The sequence below is a fragment of the Heterodontus francisci genome, chromosome 8 (genome assembly GCF_036365525.1).
Source record: "Heterodontus francisci isolate sHetFra1 chromosome 8, sHetFra1.hap1, whole genome shotgun sequence".
Taxonomy (NCBI): Eukaryota; Metazoa; Chordata; class Chondrichthyes; order Heterodontiformes; family Heterodontidae; genus Heterodontus; species Heterodontus francisci.
Genome location: NC_090378.1, coordinates 80,619,401 through 80,638,922, shown reverse-complemented (window position 1 = coordinate 80,638,922; position 19,522 = coordinate 80,619,401). Strand labels below are relative to the sequence as shown.

The following is a 19,522-nucleotide window of genomic DNA, read 5'->3' as shown; positions in this document are numbered from 1 at the left end:
GTGTAGAATCCCTTCAGTCTTTCCATTCCTCCCACATCCTGACTTTCAAACATGGTCTTGGTGTCTCCTAATTGCTGTCTTCTATCCTGCTCCTTCAAAGCTTGGCCTCTTCACCAACTTATCTCAGATTTAAAAAAACACACACATTGAAGGAGGAGTGCATGTTATATACAATGGATCCACTAATTTCTAATGTGTCCTTCATTTTTCAGTCATTAAATGTGTTGGTGAAAAGCAGTCTAGCAGCAGACAATTTGTGTGGAATTTCTCCTTATGCAATGCCATGATACTTCTGCTCAAGTGATGAATACATGATGAACAAGGAGCATGGTCTTCAAGTATTCATGCAAACACTGGAGCAAAACATTGTGTTAAAATGGAGAGGGTTGCATGCAAAAAGCCTGCTTCCTTAATCAGCAACGTTGAACTAAAAAAAATGCAAAAAAAGCCGAAGAAACTAGTAGCAGTCACAAAAGTTTTCATGTACATTTTCTAGTATAAGGTAATGTCATTTGAATAAAGTTTCCTCGCAAGGTTCTTGATAAAGGGAGTATGTTTTCCACTGCATTTGCAATATCAGCAACAGATCCCATCACAAGCCTGTGGCAAATTACTCCTAATTGAAGTTAAACAAAATTTCTCACCTACTGCAGAAATAAGAGAACCTATTGCAAACTACTGAAACTCCAGTAATGTTATTGAAAACTGCTGAAGGTATGGTTTAACAGACAAAAACCTTCTGATCTCAATCTTGAAACCATATTCGAAAGGATGAAAGATGAAGATGTTCTTTTACCACAGCGTGCAGCAGTTTAACCTCACTAAATGTATGTAAGGTGCAATGTTACTCATTTAAGTTCCGTTCCCTTCAGAAGCTGCAGCAGAAATGTTGATCATAAATAGAAAATATACTGCAGCTTTGTCACTGTCTGTTATCACTTCACCTTGGGTCCCACCCTAAGAATTCGGCAAGCTGCTGTGCATTGTCAAAAACAAAATACTGTGGATGCTGGGACCCTGAAATAAAAACAGAAAATGCTGGAAATACTCAGCAGGTCTGGCAGCATCTGAGAGAGAGAAACAGAATTAATGTTTCAGGTCTGTGACCTTTCATCAGTTCTCCACAGATGCTGCCAGACCTGCTGAGTATTTCCAGCATTTTCTGTTTTCATTTAAAACTACAATGGCAATGCTGTGGCTTTTCAACCAACTAAACTCTCATCCATTACAGTAAAAACATTTGCATAATAAAACTTCAGTGGAGCACTTTGACCAGTGTTCTTCAACTCTGAATTTAGGCAATTTTTTAAAAAAAATCTTGAAAGTATAAGTACAAATCTATATTTTGTGACCATCAGCGCAAAACATTGCCTGCACTAGAACAGACTGTAATAGACATAAACTCAATTGTTTTACAGTCCAGCATAATCTACTGACAAGTTACCACACAATACATTAGAGACAAACTCACAACATACCATTTATTGGACAATGTATCTCAAAGTACATTCTATATTGTCACTGTTGAACACCACAGTGTGCAAAGTCCCTTAGCACTACAGTAGCTCAAGTGAATGCTACAATTAAACTACGTTCATCCAGAAACACTGAAACTACTTCAACAAAAAATAGTGAAAACAGTTTTACATCAATTCTGTTGATGGACAGCAGTCCAGTAACTCCTCGTTTTCACTTGGTGTCGTCTGACCAGGTAATTTCATAGTCCTTGTACATTGTCTTCAGTTTTTCCACAGAAATGGAGTGATCAGCTTTCCCAAAACCCTAAGAAAAAAAAACAAGAAGCTATCAATTATATTTACTCTCGTTGTCCATTACAGCCTCCACAGGATAAGTTCAACCAGGATTCTTGCTCTTGATTACAATTGCTTAAATGCTGTTAAGTGTATATGGACATAGGGTGAAGTTGAGATTACAGTACTGCCATTGGTTAACAGTAACCTAGGGTCAGCCAACTTTCAGGAGAACAAAAATGTAAATCAAAAACCTCTCAAACTTCACCCTGGTAGTTAACGATGACAGACATATGCAATTATTTTGTGGGATTAACATTAAAAATGTCCAAAGATCCTTCACAGAGGTGTTATCAATTCCACAGATCCAAGTAACATGATCATAGACAGTCATTTTGTAGCCACACTTATAAAGCCAGTAACAACTTCCACCTGACAGTTTTTTTTATTCATTTCGTGGGATGTGGGCATCGCTGGCAAGGCCAGCATTTGTTGCCCATTCCTAATTGCTCTTGAGAAGGTGGTGGTGAGCTGCCTTCTTGAACCACTGCAGTCCATCTGGTGTAGGTACACCAACAGTGCTGTTAGGGAGTGAGTTCCAGGATTTTGACCCAGCGACAGTGAAGGAACAGCAATATATTTCCAAGTCAGGATGGTGTGTGGCTCGGAGGGGAACATGCAGGTGTTGGTGTTCCCACATGCCTGCTGCCATGTCCTTCTAGGTGGAAGATGTTGCAGGTTTGGAAGGTATAGTCAAAGGAGGCATGGTGAGTTGCTACAGTGCATCTTGTATATGGTACACACTGCTGCCACTGTACGCGGTGGTAGATGGAGTAAATTTTTAAGGTGATGGATGGGGTGCCAATCCAGCAGGCTGCTTTGTTCTGGATGGTGTCAAGCTTTCATAGTGTTGTTGGAGCCGCACTCATCCAGAAAAGTGGAGAGTATTCCATCACACTCCACCATCATTCGCAACTGGATATGATAGCAATAGAGTTTTGGTCTGATCTGTTGGCTGTGGGATCACTTAGCTTTCCATTGCATGCTGTCTCCGCTGTTCGGCATGCAAGTAGTCCTGGGCTGTAGCTTCACCACGTTGACACCTCATTTTTAGGTATGCCTGATGCTGCTCCTGCCATGCACTCCTGCACTCTTTTGATTAAACCATGTTTGATCCCTTGTCTTGATGGCAATTGTAAAATGAGGGATATGCCGGGTCACGAGGTTACAGATCATGGTTGAATAAAATTTTGCTGCTGCTGATGGTCCACAGGGCCTCATGGATGCCCAGTTTGAGCTGCCATATCTGTTCTGAGTCTATCCCATTTAGCACAGTGGCAGTGCCACACAACATGATGGATGGTATCCTCAGTGCAAAGATGGGACTTTGTTTTCACAAGGACTGTGTGGTGGTCACTCCTACCAATACTGTCATGGACAAATGCATCTGCAACAGGTAGATTGGTGAGCACAAGGTCGAGTAAGTTATCAACCACTCCAGCACTTTTACTACCTGGGGACCAGAAGAGTCATTCACTTTTAGAATGAAACCACCAAGGTGGCAAAACTAAGGAGTCAAATGGATTCTCAACATGTAAAATTCAGCAGCCGAAGGCCACTGCAAATTTGGGGATGTGACTATGACAAAAGTGAAACTCACTTTTAGTAATGAATGGCATCTATTTAAATGTAGCCAAATCAATTCTCAGCATGAGGACTTCATAATCTTGGTCATGTCTTGGGGAAAAAAGCATAAACGTAACAGAATGTCAGTAGTTTCCCCACATGGAGAGCACGTTCAATGTCAAGTCATCCCAGCCTACTGTTCTGCATGTGACTGGCAACTCAAAACCAACACTGGCAAATAGGAAGGAGCCTGTCTGGCCAACCTCTCAACTAACAAAAGATATCTAGCGTAGGGATATGTATAGGAAGGGAGAACATCAAATTAGGCAACAAAGCTGCAGCTCTGGATCACAAAGGATAAGGAAGTCTAGAATGAACTGTCAGACAGTAATACATTAAGGGCTTGAGATGGTAGCTCAACCATGAGATCTGCTATTGCCCAATACATTCTAAAATATTTTTCCTTATAAAACAGTTTTTTTTTAAAGAAAAATGATTTGCCACAGTGAGGCATGTTAGTGCCAGGTGGGGAAGGTATTGCTTTAGTTACCCAGGCAGGTTTAGGGATAGTCCTATAAAGTTGCTTATACTTTAGTCCCAACAATGGAGGTAGGCTGGCTCTGTTTGCCATTTATAACAAAATTAAGATCACAAGTATAAAGGGTGCATTTATAATTCTGGTACAATTAATGAACAAAGAGAATGTAACCCCAATATATCTTAACCCCAAATTCAGAAAGACACCACTACTAAGCACATCAGCTCTCCTTCTGGACCCTCTGAGTGAGATGGTCAGTTGGGACTGAATTACAGGCAGTTTTGTGCTGTGTTAGGTATACCTACTTATCAGGAACTGGACTGAAACTGATTGAAATCATTGAGAAAGGGTCCAATCCCAATAGACTGGGCTGGATTTAAACCAGAGCCCCAGAGGTGAGAAAACATTGTACAGGTCTACTGCATTGCCTAGTATCCACAAAGAGTGATTTCCATATATCTTTTTGTTGTTTAATGTTTTTGCAAGAAATCAAAACCTTTTGAACTTCACCTGCATGATTAAGAACATCTTCGGTATTCCATTTATGATATGCCCTTTTTACAGATTTTAGACCAACTATTTGTATTTGTTGAATTTTCCCTCGTTGTGGTAAAGCATCTGACATCCAGTTGGATTCCACCTGCTACATAGCCAAGATTGAGACTTGGGGAATCAATTTGGCTACATTTGAAGTAGATGCAGTAGGTGAGTTATGAGAATTATGGTGGATGATGGGCTCAAACTGGTGGGCCATGCCGTGATAGCAAAGTGCTACTACAATTTATTTTGCTAGCCAGTACAGGGATACCACAACTACTGTATATTAGAAAGTATGACTGATAAATAGAGCACATCTTACAATTTTCGGCTATCAGTGTGAAAACAGTAACAATCTAAAGGTGATAAATTAGTTTGTAATGAAGGGGTTAATTTAACATTACTTATACTGTCACGATTACTTCACCAAATCACTGATTTCTTTCATGGATACAGAACTTGGCATCTAACAGCACATGAGCGACCACAGTTAGCATCTGTTAGCAGCTCTAAGCAGTCAGTTAAACCACTGAAGCAATGCAATCCAGCTTGGCCCAGCTGTGATTCTCCTGTGTACTGCAGCACAACAATCGCATTAAGAGTTAGAAAGAAAAGGCAGAATTTATGGGACTTTAAGGGAGCCTCCCACTCCCAAAATGTACTAAGTACAGCAGGCGTGGAAAGAAATAGGAGCACCCACAGGACCTAAAGAGATTCACGGTGTAACATATAAATAAATCTGCAAGAGTAAGCCAATAATATTGTTGGTAGAACAAGCATCTAATACAAGGAGACATGCAAGAAGAAATGGCTGTCCTGAAAAACTTAAATCCTTGTCCACTAAGCCATGCTAGTGGAGGCTGTACACTGTAGTACTTCCATGAAAGAGTCAGGGCAATGAATACTTTGTACAATTGGGAAAAATTCCATCAGCAATTCCATATGCCAACATGTGTAAACATCAACAAGTCTTAAACGAAACCATACAAGGAATGTTTATAAGTCAACCAAGCAGAGTGATGTCTGTTCAATTTATATCAGGGACGTATGGTTTGAAGCTGTGCAGCTGCATGACAATGTCCAAACTTGCAGAATCCCACAACTTTTCTGCTTCAAGTATAAGATCAGTATAATTGTAGAAGCAGAACTCCACAGGTGGTGACCTGAAGAATTCAAGTCCAATTCTCCATTTGAGAAACCATGCAGCCAGCCAGCACACATATTCATGCCATAAAGGAATCACTTGGGTGCAGTACAAGGTTAAGTGCTACATATCACACACAATCCACCAGAATAAAGGAATGCACTGCACTTCATTTGCACTCTGTGCATAGTATTTATCTGTCATTAGATAGAATAAAGGAAAAGAGCAAACAATGGGAAGAGGCAGTATTTGAAGAACTGTCAGAAAATGTCAGTGGAAGTGGTTTTGGAAAAAATGATTTACAGAAATAGATAGCAGGTTTAAGAAAGGGGCAGCTCTAGCTTGTTGAATTAATGTCCGACATCCCAATCATCCTTGCTGTACTGCTTGTTTGCCACCTAATTCCTTATTGCCGTTCTGTTCTGGCATGGTTTTATCATCTATCTACATGTAGTTAACTCAAAGGTGGCATGAGCTGCATCAGCAAAGGATAATCTTGGTTTCCTGAGTGCCAGCTATTCACTCTTCCCTTCTCTTCAGATAAGTGTAACACAGATGGCTGCCTACAAACAAATGCAACTTGGAAGCTCCTGTGAATACCTGCAGTATTCTTCACATGCCAGCTGCACTGATGGAATATTAACCTTACACTCTCAGCATTTTCTGCAGGAGCCAACAGAAACATGGGTAGGATTAATGATCCTCCCAGGCTCCTGCAAAGCCAGTATAATTGTGCTACTGTATCACTCTATGACTCTATATTGCTGTTAGTCAGTGGTGAAATAGTTGAAGCTGTTGGCCCTATTGAATAATGCATTTATACCCTACTAGATACACACATATGTGATTTTAGAATAGGATGCATGTTTCAATGAACCAGCTAGCATGCTGCCACTAATTAGCTTAACTAGCTCAACACACTTCTCCAGCACGAACACCCACACACTTCCCAGCCCCTCTCCCGGGGACCCATTAAATTCCACCCACCATTTCCGACAAAGGGCAGGTTGGCAGCATGCAATAAACAGGCAGGAACTGTTCACTGCTCTGTGCTCCCAATATTTCCTCTCTGAAAATCATTTATAACAGAGGAATTCTTTTTAAAGCAACATTATTTTCAAGGCTTAAGTGACTTTGCAAGCTGCTTTAGGAGTTGCAATAGGTTACTCACCGTGGAAACACCAAATACTCGAATTTTTTTCTGCTTGCTGTTGTGATCAATCTTTCCACCTCCCAGACACTTGCATTCCAGCTCCAGTTTTTCCATTTCAGGAGACAACTTTTCAAAGATGTTATCTGTAATGAGGTGAGAGTATGTTTCACAATCCACCCAAAACCAGCATTTCCATCAAACCTACCTGCTGGTTTTATAGATTTAAATTATCCAACCCAAAATATTCCTAGAATTAAAAGAAGTGATGATAATGAATCTTGCATCTCCCTCCAAATACCTCACCAATTAATTTGTCATTTAAATTTCTTTTGAGATTCATGAATACCCAGGGGTAAAAATGCCACTTCTGTGTCAGCACATACCCAGGAGCACAAATGACAAAAGAGTTCAACCCCAGCTCACGATTTTCCAGTTATTATTCTGTTGTACAATTCATGATGTGCATTCTGAGGCATGTGCTTAGAGGATAGAAGTAGAACTGTTACTTTTAAGTTACCTCTTAAATCACTATATCTGTGATATAAATGATCTGTTTAACTCAGTTTTTCTCTTAACCATGTTTCTCAGAACTCTTCTCTCTCCCATGCCCTTCCTTCTATGTATCAATGATCGTGTTTACTCATCAGCCCAAACCACTCTTTTCCTGATGATTCCCATTTCCTCAACATTCCACCTCTCAGCCCAACGACTATCATCGAAACTTGATCTCTGCACCCTTCATAGTGCAATGAAAGTCACAACCCTTCCCCTCACCTAAACCAACAGACAAATTTTATTTAATATTAAACAAGTAACTGAGCATTTAGTACAAACAGTATATTTAAAGTAATTTACAAAATTTATTATTCACCTCAAAACAACAAAGATACATCCGCTATGTTATGTCTCAGTTGTTGTGCTAGCCGTAGTCCCAAAGAACCATAGCCATCTCTCTCCACAACTTGGTGATGTATAGCTTGAAGGTCACCATTCCACAAGAGTGGGCAAGGCAAGGAGGCAGGCTTCCATGAACTACCACAGCTGGTACGAGGATTGAACCTGTGCTGTTGGTATTGTTCTGCACCACACCCTCAGTGGCTCAATACAGTAATCTTTGAAACACATTCCATCACTTCTTACAGTGAAACACTACCATGGAGTCACTGGGCTGAATTTTATGTTGGGCAACAGGAGCAGGTCAACAACGTAAAAGTCGGTGGCGAACCCGCTTCCGCCTAGCCTGGGAATCTGTCCCGTATTTTACGGGTCCCCAGGCTTTAAGTGTTCCGAGGCAGGACTTCCACCCACTTGAGGGCCGGCAGCTCTTAGGCCCAGCAGCGCCTAGTCCCAGGAGTGCTACTGGGAGCCGTGGCCTTCAGGCTAGCCGAGGACATGGAGCCAGGAGTCCCGGGGGTAAACGGTCGGGCCCTGGCGAGGCAAGGATGGTCATTTGGGGGGGAAGCGGGGGTGGCCCTCAATCGGGCACCCTGTGCCAGATTGTCAGGACCCCACCCCCGGGGTGCTGACAGGCCGCCAGCTTTTACTGGACGGCCTTTTTCGGCTCCAGGACGCCCGCTTGCCATGCGCAAAATCTGCGTGGAGGTGGGCGAAGGCCCTTAAGTGGCTGTTAATTGGCAACTTAAGAGTCTTGATTGGCCTGGGGCAGGCGGCGGGGTGGGTTGGGAAAGCCTCCCGGAGCCTCCTGCCCCATTTTAAGCCACCCCACCCCCGCCACCATCCAGCTCGTTGGGGTGGTGTAAGATTCCGAGTCAGCTTTGTCGCTCTGCTGTTTATAGACCAAATGCTGACCTGTACAGGTGGTGAACTCCATGGGCTGAATTTTCGCCAGAAGCGGGTAACAGGAACCAGGTTTGTTTCCACGTCAGAAACTTGCCTCCAGTGTGATACTGATTAAAGTTAAAATTTTTCTGCGAGGAAGCCCTTAATTGGTATAGCGACAGGTTTCCTGTCCACTTAGAGTCAGTGGGGAAGGATCGGAGGTGGGTCAGATGAAGTGTGGGACTCATTTAGACTCCCAAGCAGCCATCACTGCGGCTGCTGATTGTCCTGAGGGAGAGATCTGCAGTTTGTGCCAAAGCCTTCCACTGCACCAGAGGGAAGTGAGATGTCACAGGAGCGCCGGTGGCCTAGAACCCGGGGCAGCGTTGCCCCTCAATACATCAATGCCAACCTGAATATAATGCTTGAGACCATGAGGGAGGGAAGGGAGGTCCTTTTCTCAGAGGGTGGCAGGAGGAGGCCACCTTGTCCTGCAGGGGCACCTCTCTGTTCAACATCATCTCGCTCCGGCTCCTCTTCCTCCTCCTGCTCCTCGTCCAATGAGCTGTGTCATTCCACGCCTTCTGTGTCTTCAAGGTCCACATCTCTCTGGAGGGCCATGTTATGGAGAACGCAGCAGACTACCACAATGACTGAGACCCTTGCAACAATTATTGGAGAGTACCTCCCAACTGGTCAAGGCCCCAGAAGAGCATCGCCAGAAGTCTGACGACCTCCTCAAAGGTTGTCTTGCTGAGCAGATTGCTTTGGTTCTATCTGTTTCCTCTGTGCCTCTGTCCGGGGCTCCCGTAGAAGGTCTGCAGCCAAGTCTTCAAGGGATATCCCTTGTCCACTAGGATCCATCTACCACTTTGGGGGTCAGAGGCAGCCTGGACTGGCAAGAAGATGGAGGAGTCATGGCAGCTGCCAGGAAAGCCAGCACACACATGGAGGAAGCTCTTGTTGTGATCGCAGACCAGTTGGACGTTGAGGGAGTGGAAGCCCCTCCTGCTGATGAATCTCACTGGCCGGACACCGGGTGCTTTGATGGCCACATGGATGCAATCGATGATACCCTGCACCTGGGGTAATCCAGCGATGGTGGCGAAACCCACTGCCCTCTGTATCTGTGAGATCGAGTCTGCCATAAAATTAATGTGCTGTCCAGCTCTGGCAAAGAGATAAGCAGTGACCTGCGAGATGCAGCCGTTTTCAAGATGCCACTAAGGTCCACTGCTGATCCTTGGAAGGAGCCAGAAGCAAAGAGGTTCAAGGCCACAGTGACTTTGATGGTCACTGGAAGGGTATGGCGACCAGTGCTGCGAGGTCAAACATTGAGCGGGCCATTGGACTTCTGAAGATGCACTTCCGATGCCTGGACTGGCTGGGTGGCACCCTCCAACAGGTTCCTGCAAAGGTCTCAGTCATTGTGGTGGTCTGCTGCATTCTCCATAATATGGCCTTCCAGAGGTGTGGACCTTGAGGACCATGAGGCCATGAAAGGAGACAGCTCATCGGGGGAATAGCAGGAGCAGGAGGTGAGGAGAAGGAGGAAGCGGAGGAAGAAAGAGATGATGCTGAACAGAGAGATGTCCCTGCTTCACAATGAGGTGGCTGGGCACGGCCAGGGTCACGAAAGATTCATGAGGATGCCATGAAAATCGCCTGATTCAGGAGCGTTTCAACCGAGCTCCTTTCACCGAGGCTGAAGGGCATGGCTAACACATGCATGGAGACACAGCCTGCAATATCTGATTACCTATTGCCAATGAAGGAAGCAGATCTGCCCAGAGGCTTTGCCCTCAGTGGACGATCCCATTATCTTTTTCACTGCCTCATACCACTTTCCCTGTCACAGCAGCAATAAAAGGAGTCTCTGATGTGTGGCTTAAAGTGTCACCCCATTTATACAGTGCAAAGAGAGGAAAACAGCTGTCAGAAATAGTAGGAAGACACCCCAGTGACCCACTTAGTGCTCTGCATGACACAGTGGCCCTGCGCTCAGCCACTCCTACTGCGCACTCCCCTTGTGGGCACGGAGGAGATGGAGGCACGCGGCGCACTCGGCTGAGATGCGTGTGGCAGTCATCCTTGTTGTGGCATCTGCTTCATTGTAGGGGCAGCTTCCATCACTTGATCCTGCTGCACAGATGGTCCCTCAATCAGAGGGGTCAAGGACGCCAAGGATGATGAGGGCATCCCATGAGGGGTGGCACCCTCATCCTCCTCCGTGACATTCCCGGCCCTTGCCAGGTGCTCCAAATGGCTTGCAGCTGTATCCCCTCCAAAGGTCTCTGTGCTACCAGCGCCACTGACCAGCCCATGCTACCCAGTGTCTCATGCAACCTGTGTACATCAGTGCGCAGTTCCTTCATGCGCTGAGCGATGCCACATATGACTCTCCAAGAGCTTTGCCACTCTGCCAACGGAGGAGCTCATAGCCCTGAGCCATGGCAGCACACATGAACTGGATGGACAGCTCCATCCTCAGCCCAAGACCCACACTGCCTCAGGGAACTCCGACATGGGGAACTCATCTCCTGCTGCTATTCAAGGTACAGCCTCCTTTCCAGTGACTCCTGAGGGCCTGCATCTGTACCCAGCTGAGCAGTGCTGTGTCTGTCCTCACACATCCGAGGGGAACGGATCACAGCTCCCTCTGGCCCTGGCACCTGCTCTGACACACTAGTGCCGTGATCATCACCCTGTGCCACCCTATTTACACGCACGCGAGGACCCATCGAGGTTCGAGTATCCATGCTGGTGGACGGTGCACTCATAAGGCGTGAAGTTGCTTCCTCTTCCTCTTCATGCTGCTCTGGGCCTGGGGAGGGAGAGGCTGCTGTGGGGTGGACATCTGTACCTGTGAGAGATGTAACAAAAGATGATGAGAGCCAGCCTAGGAGAATAGAAGCCTCTGTAGTGCTGAGGCTACCTCATGTTATTCAGTGCATGACACACTATCGGACGTGGTGAGGTGCACTGCACCCCCTTAATGACCACTTTGCCATCTGTAACCGCTATCGCCACCAAGAACTCCCATTTCACGTGGCCTAATTGCCTCCTCTTCCACTATCTTTTCTCCACTGGTGCCTGCTCCATGAGGTTGATGTGGTAGAAGAATGGCAGCCCTCCTCCCGTCTGAGCCGTCTCCCGGTCATTGTGTGCTCATTTCTCCTGCAAGGACAAAACAGAACGAGATAAGGCACTATTGTCCTGTGTCCAATGTGATCTGCCCCTATCCATTATAAGCTGCATGTCTCAATAGTGACAGGTCCTCAGCAGGGCTATGGCTGTGCAACATTCTGAGGGGTGAGTAAGTGGCCTGGGCATGCACTCCGCCCAAGTTCAGCAGCAGCATATGCCCTGAAGCTCCTCAGAAGGTGTGTCTGCTGAAGGGTGAAAGCCCTGAGATCTTTCCATAGAAATGGAGGTTGCACTCACCTTGCCAGAACATATACAATTGTTGAATCTTTTATGGCACTGGATCCAGGTACTTTGAGTCTCACTTCTGCCGCTGATGGCGGCAGCAATCTGGACCCAAGCCTCTTTGGTTTCAGCTGATGGCCTCCACCTGCCACCCTCCAGGAAGAGGACCCCATTCCTCTCCCTCACAGCCTCCAACATTAGATCCAGGTCAGTATCGATGAAGCAAGGGTCTGCCCTGCTCTGGGTGCCAGGCCTCCGGCTCTTCTGACACATCTCACTTCCCTCTGATGATGTGGAAGGCTTTGTCACAATTCGCAGATTTCTCCCTCAGGACTACCAGCAGCCTCAGTGATGTCTGTTGTGGGAAGTCTAAATGAGTCTGACACCTCATCTGACCCACCTCCATTCCCACCCATATTGGCTCTAACTGGACAGGGAACCCGTCTCCATATCAATTAAGGGTTCACCCCTGTAAACATTTGAACTTTAATCAGCTTCCCTCTCTGGAGGCGGGTTCCTGACTCAAAAACAAACCCGACTCCTGTTTCCTGCCTTCTGGTTAAAAATTCAGCCCTCTGTGTGGACAGTTCTTCCAGAACTTCCACACCAATATAAAAGTGCTTACAGCGAGAAATGGGTTGGATGCGATATTGAGCTCAGACAGTGAGAGCGAATTGAATTGATACGCGCAATTCAAATGGCAAAAATCGATGTGAAGTTCGGAATGACAAGTGCAGAAGCTGAAGACCCCGACTATACTATTCTTAATAGTAACTGTCAGGCAAACCCCCCACTGGCCAAACTGACGCACACAGGATTTCGCCACATGAACATTAGAACTTAAAATTGCAAGCGCCTGACTGGAAAGACATTTGCATAGAAACGAGCAAAGTTGGAACAAGGGACAAAGGACCATGCCCTGACCCATTCAACCAACAATGAACTTTTGATTACCAGACGTTGAAGGTGAGGGGAGCTAGCATTCCAGGTTGACTGCTAAGATAGCAGAATCCACAAACACAGAAGAAGTGGTCAGACCAGTTTTAGTCACATGACTAGAGAGCTGTTGACATTTAAACTTCCAACAAGAGTGTTTGAAAATCAGAAGGCTGTTAGCTCCTGGACTGAAAAGACCTGTCTCCTGTCTGCCCTCATCTTGCTCTCACCAACTTCAGAAACTACTAAAGACATGTAAACTCAAAGAGAGAAAAGTCTCCTGCGTGAACAAGGTTTAGGAAGAATACTGGGCCCCAACAAAATGCAAGACCATATTTTCAATCAAGGACTACAGCAAACTGGAAAAACAGTAACAAGATATTGCCTCAAACTGTTCCACTCATCTTGTCCTCCGCTCTTTTCGCCTGTGTGTATCATGTATGCATGCTAGTGTGAGCTCGGTGTGCATCCATAGGCATTAATCGAAGTAGAGTTTTTAATTTAAGTTTTAATAAATTTCACTTTTCTTCTTTAAACCTAAGGTTTGTGCTCATTCTTTGCCTTATAGTTGGAAAGCTGTGAACAAGGATTCACAAAGGGGGAGCTCAAAACACAGTGTGTTTAAAAATTATACCCTGTTACAATAAGACCAGGTGACGATAGTAACAGACCCCTTGACACCTTTTTCACCTGGTCGTAACAGTAACATTCCCAGCCAGTCGCCTTTATTAATGACTTAGCTTAGTATTTACCCTTGGTGATGCTAGTGGAAGAACATTTAATGGGTGCAGTAGAGCAATCCTGTCTGCTGTCAATCATTTAAACTTGTTAACACCTCCATCCAAACAGCAGACACAGGAATTACATACAAATCCAGTTACATGTTTATCTGCTAATATCACCAACAGAAACATCTAGACTTGTACTTCTATTGATACATCAACTCCTTAATTATTTCACATCACAGCTAGAATTTTACGTCATCCCAGTGAACCAGATGCTGGCGGAGGGTGGCGTAAAATTGAGCGGGAGCCTTCAGGAGGCCTTCCCAACCCGCTCCCACCTCCACCCCACTTTACGTGGGCCGAGAGGGGTGCGGGAAAAGGGGCCACCTGCCCCAGGCCAATCAAGGCCCTTAAGTGGCCTCTTAAGGGCCTTCGCTTGTCTCCATTGGGATTTTAGCCTTGGCAAGCAGGCATCCGGGAGATGCGAAAGGCAGCCCAGTGAAAGCTTCCCCAACCACCCCCAGGACCCAAGACGCCCTCCTTCCCCCCCACACGGCCACCCTTGCCTTGCCGGTACGCAACCGATCACCCCGGCATGGCAACCCTAACTTACCTGTAGTCCTGGCTCCATGTACTCGGTTGGGCTGCAGTCCCAGCAGTGGCCACCACTCCCGGTGGCGCTGCTGGGACTAAGAGCTGCCGGCCCGGTGATTGGCCGGCAGATCAATGAGGCGGGATTTCCTCCCTCAAGCGGGTGGAAGTCCTGCCTCGGAACAATTAAACCCAGGGACCCGTAAAATGCGGGATGGATCCCCGGACCGAGTGGAAGTGGGTTCAACACTGACTTTTACCTCGGTGGCCAGCTCCCGTCTGCCCAACTTACAATCCAACCCCACATTCTCTCAGTACTGTCAGCATTCACTTCACCATTTAAACAGAAATCTTCAGGCAAGAAAAAACATCAACAGGAAGGGCCAAGGGGAAGAAATGATATCTAATTTAATTTAAATTGCAAACACTTTTAACACTATTGAGTTATTTGCATTTATATGGATGTGTGGAGTTCAGTCTTTTTCACTTTCACAATGATGTGAAAATGTGGCTCCTCACTTTCATGCTATTAAAATAAGCTGATACTCCACCATTCAGTGCAGTATCAAAGTGACTTAAAAGTTCACTTATTTTACTTCTCTCTTCACAGCCCATCCATCCACGGGATCCGAATTTCAACATTCAACTCGATAGAGAAAAAAAATCTGACTTTGAATTTGGGAAATACCAGAGCAGCACAAATGGTTTAATTGGTTGAAGAGAACTTTCTGTGGCATTTGGGAACTGATTCTCAAGCAAGTCTTCTTCCATACATCGCTTAAATTACAAGAGGAGCAGGAGCAGATTAGGATGAGAAACAGGGCTGCCAAAAATTGCCTTCTTACTTCCTGTTGGTGAATGAACTCATATCTGCAACCTCCTTTATTCACGATTCAATCCTATTGACTCTTACTAATGATTTCCCTTTACAATACTGAGATAGTATTCTCTCAGTGAACAAAATCTTCATTGTTCTTGCAGCACAATAACTAAATCTTGACCTCTGAGCCCTTCAATGGGGTAGTGAAAATCTTGTTAGTTTTCATGACACATCTTGTTCACAATTCTTGCAAGTGCAATCAACAGCTGCTGCTTCTTCCCTTGATGGCTTCCCCCTCAGTTTTTCTTCATCTTATCATGCAACTCTTCCATTCCAGAGTTGACAAGGTCATTGCTTTCTTGCTTGCTTCTCTCCCCTCAGCAAATCCACTGTTTCTGCATGCAGAGTTCCTGAAAGATTTGAATATTGCTCCAACATCTGGACAGACTCAAACACCTTGCATACAGCCACGGAACTGATACAGGTAAAATCAGTTAAGCAATTCTTCCTTCACTTGCAGTCAATTTTCCAAATGAATGTTTCCACCAGGGTACCTCACCTGATGAGAACACCTATTGGGAAATCACTGATATGTTCCCCATGACTTTATCAGTGGAAAACAGTGAGGGGTGCACTGTCGATTTCCCATAATGGCCTGCAATCAGGAAGGTTCACTGCCAGGAGCATGAATTCCCACATCAGTCCAGTTACCTCCCTCTGTCACAATCTTTATTTTATTTAGATACAGCACTGAAACAGGCCCTTCGGCCTGCCGAGTCTGTGCCGACCATCAACCACCCATTTATACTAATCCTACACTAATCCCATATTCCTACCATATCCCCACCTGTCCCGATATTCCCATACCACCTACCTATACTAGGGGCAATTTATAATGTCCAATTTACCTATCAACCTGCAAGTCTTTGGTGGTGGGAGGAAACCGGAGCACCCGGAGGAAACCCACGCAGACACAGGGAGAACTTGCAAACTCCGCACAGGCAGTACCCAGAATTGAACCCGAGTCGCTGGAGCTGTGAGGCTGCGGTGCTAACCACTGCGCCACTGTGCCGCCCATTTACAACTACTACTGGTATCGCTCTTCTGAATTAAACATTTTTCTTGTCTGCACTCTTGCTGAGCTTAAATCAACTCACTGTACAGGGCCTCTAAACTCTACACCTTCCTTACCTCCCTCAGTCTTCTCTTCTTCGTACAACTGAAACAAACTTGATAATAATAAGCCACCATTTCCTGATTTACTTCATCAAATTTCCCTCTGTGTTTAAATCTTGGTCATATTCTGTAACTACAGGCTTGGGGCCTTCATTTTAGCTTCTGAAACACTTGGGCTTATGGTTCTCAATAGGGTCTTTTATTTTTCGATCTTTCTTGACTCCCCCACTGCTGATTAGCCTTGAAATTGGATTTTAGAAGAGTAAGAGGCGACTTGATTGAAACGTATAAGATCCTGAGAGGTCTTGACCGGGTGGATGTAAAAAGGATGTTTCCCCTTGTGGGAGAATCTAGAATTAGGGTTCACTGTTTAAAAATAAGGGGTCGCCCATTAAGACAGATGAGGAGAAATTCTTTCTCTCTGAGGGTCGGGAGTCTTTGGAATTCTCTTCCTCAAAAGGCGGTGGAAGCAGAATCTTTGAATATTTTAAGGTAGAGGTAGATAGATTCTTGATAAGCAAGGGGCTGGTAGGATCTCCGGGGTAGGTGGAAATGTAATCAGTTCAGCCATGATCTTATTGAACAGCTGAGCAGGATAGAGGGGCCGAGTGGCCTACTCCTGCTCCTAGTTCGTATGTATGAAACAGATGCTTTAGGTTTGCTGCCAGGATGAAATCCTAACCCTGGCCTGGCCTTGGCCCTTGGCCCACATGCATCCTGTGCAATGCTGTATATGGTCACCTCAGAGACAGGGGGCCGGTCCTCCCTGTACTTTGCACAATGTTTAAAAACAACATAACTTCTCGAATGCGCTGATCAATCAGGAAACAGTGAAGCGGCCCCCGGGTGCAGGGAATACCCCGGACCCCAGGCCCGGACACTCACTGTGATACTCGGCGCTTCTGGTGCCCCGCACGATGTCCTTGTGCTCCGAGCCGCCCTTTCGGCTCACCCTCACCAGGATGTACTTGAACACCCCGTCAGTGTCGATCTCCACGTCCGCCACGCTCGCCAGGCCGGCCATGTCCCTACACTGCGGGGCGGCGAGTCTGCGGAAAACCGGGCAGGCGCGACGCCACAAAAACGCCAGGGCGCTGATGTGGGACAAAATGGGCGGGGAGGAGGGAGCAGAGGCCACTCAAAACCAGCCAGACACACCCACACCCAGTGTTACAGCTAGAGGGGGCATCACCCAGACAGAGGAGGCATCATGCAGACAGACAGGGCATCACCCAGACAGAGGAGGCAGCACCCAGACAGAGGGGGCATCACCCAGACAGAGGGGGCATCAGCCAGACAGAGGAGGCATCATGCAGACAGACAGGGCATCACCCAGACAGAGGAGGCAGCACCCAGACAGAGGAGGCATCATGCAGACAGACAGGGCATCACCCAGAGCGAGGGGGCATCACCCAGAGAGAGGAGGCAGCACCCACCTAGAGGGGGCATCACCCAGACAGAGGGGGCATCACCCAGACAGAGGAGTCATCATGCAGACAGACAGGGCATCACCCAGAGCGAGGGGGCAGCATCCAGACAGAGGGGGCATCACCCAGACAGAGGGGGCATCACCCAGACAGAGGAGGTATCACCCAGAAAGAGGGGGCATCACCCAGAGAGGGGCATCACCCAGATAGAGGAGGCATTACCCAGACAGAGGGGGCATCACCCAGTGAGGGGGCTGCACCCAGACAGAGGAGGCATCACCCAGACAGAGGAGGCATCACCCAGACTGAGGGGGCAGCACCCAGACAGAGGAGGCAGCACCCAGACAGAGGAGGCATCACCCAGACAGAAGAGACATCACCCAGACAGTGGGGGCACCAGCAAGACAGAGGAGGCAGCACCCAGACAGAGGGGACAGCACCCAGACTGAAGGGGCAGTACCCAGACAGAGGAGACATCACCCAGACAGTGGGGGCACCAGCAAGACAGGGGAGGCAGCACCCAGACTGAGGGGACAGCACCCAGACTGAGGGGGCACCAGCCAGACAGAGGAGACATCACCCAGACAGAAGAGGCAGCACACAGACACCCAGACAGAAGGGGCAGCACCCAGGCAGTGAGGGAACCAACCAGACAGAGTGGACACCACCCAGACAGAGAAGGCATCACCCAGACAGAGGGGGCACCACCCAGACAGAGGGGGCATCACCCAGACAGATGGGGCACCACCATGACAGAGGGGGCATCACCCAGAGGGGGCATCACCCAGCCAGAGGTGGCATCACCCAGACAGAGGGAGCACCACCCAGACAGAGGGGGCATCACCCAGCCAGAGGGGGCATCACCCAGCCAGAGGTGGCATCTCCCAAGCAGAGGAGGGATCACCCAGACAGAGGGGGCACCACCCAGACAGAGGGGGCCGCACCCAGACAGAGCAGGCATCACCCAGACAGAGGGGGCAGCACGCAGATAGAGGGGGCACCACCCAGACAGAGGAGGCAGCACCCAGACACCCAGACAGAGGAGGCATCACCCAGACAGTGGGGGCACCAGCAAGACAGAGGAGGCAGCACCCAGACACCCAGACAGAGGGGACAGCACCCAGACTGAGGGGGCACCAGCCAGACAGAGGAGACATCACCCAGACAGAAGAGGCAGCACACAGACACCCAGACAGAAGGGGCAGCACCCAGACAGTGAGGGAACCACCCAGACAGGGACACCACACGACAGAGAGGGCACCACCCAGACAGAGGGGGCATCTCCCAAGCAGAGGAGAGATCACCCAGACAGAGGGGGCACCACCCAGACAGAGGGGGGCACCACCCAGACAGAGGGGGCATCTCCCAGCCAGAGGTGGCATCACCCAGACAGAGGGGGCACCACCCAGACAGGGAGGGCATCACCCAGACAGGTAGCATCACCCAGACAGAGGGGGCACCACCCAGACAGTGAGGGCATCACCCAGACAGTGGGGGCAGAACCCAGATAGAAGGGGCATCACCTACACAGGGGACAGCACCCAGACAGAGGGGGCAGCACTCGGGGGGGGGGGGGGGGAGGGGGGGGGGAAACAGAGGTGACACCACTGAGACAGAGGGGGCACTACTGAGTCAGAGGGCGCACCATCCAGACTGAGGGGCATCACCCAGATTCAGCATGACTCAGATGGAGGCAGCAACACCCAGATGCGGCATTACCCAGACAGAGGGGGCATCACCCAGATAGAGGTGGCATCACCTACACAGCGAGAAGCAGAATTGCACAGACAGCAAGTCCGCATGCCAAGCGGCACAGTGGCGCAGTGGTTAGCACCGCAGCCTCACAGCTCCAGTGACCCAGGTTCAATTCTGGGTACTGCCTGTGTGGAG

General features: G+C 47.7%; 1 protein-coding gene across 1 annotated transcript; it reads right to left on the bottom strand.

Moving 5' to 3' along the window:
- Nucleotides 1–1,467: 1,467 nt before the first annotated feature.
- Nucleotides 1,468–17,334, bottom strand: si:dkey-51e6.1. Its single transcript, XM_068037484.1, has 3 exons — nucleotides 17,091–17,334; nucleotides 6,768–6,892; nucleotides 1,468–1,782 (listed from the first exon to the last, which is right to left on the bottom strand). Exons 1-3 carry the CDS (start codon nucleotides 17,227–17,229, stop codon nucleotides 1,690–1,692), a joined length of 357 nt encoding a protein of 118 aa, XP_067893585.1. The 5' UTR covers nucleotides 17,230–17,334; the 3' UTR covers nucleotides 1,468–1,689.
- Between the last annotated feature and the right edge of the window lie 2,188 nt (nucleotides 17,335–19,522).

Excerpts from the sequence above, each read along its gene's own strand:
- si:dkey-51e6.1 (XM_068037484.1), bottom strand. The coding sequence starts at position 17,229 with ATGGCCGGCCTGGCGAGCGTGGCGGACGTGGAGATCGACACTGACGGG. Across the intron at positions 6,893-17,090 it reads CAGAAGCGCCGAGTATCACA|ATAACATCTTTGAAAAGTTG; the intron begins GTGAGTGTCCGG and ends ACCTCATTACAG. Across the intron at positions 1,783-6,767 it reads GAGTATTTGGTGTTTCCACG|GGTTTTGGGAAAGCTGATCA; the intron begins GTGAGTAACCTA and ends TTTTTTTCTTAG.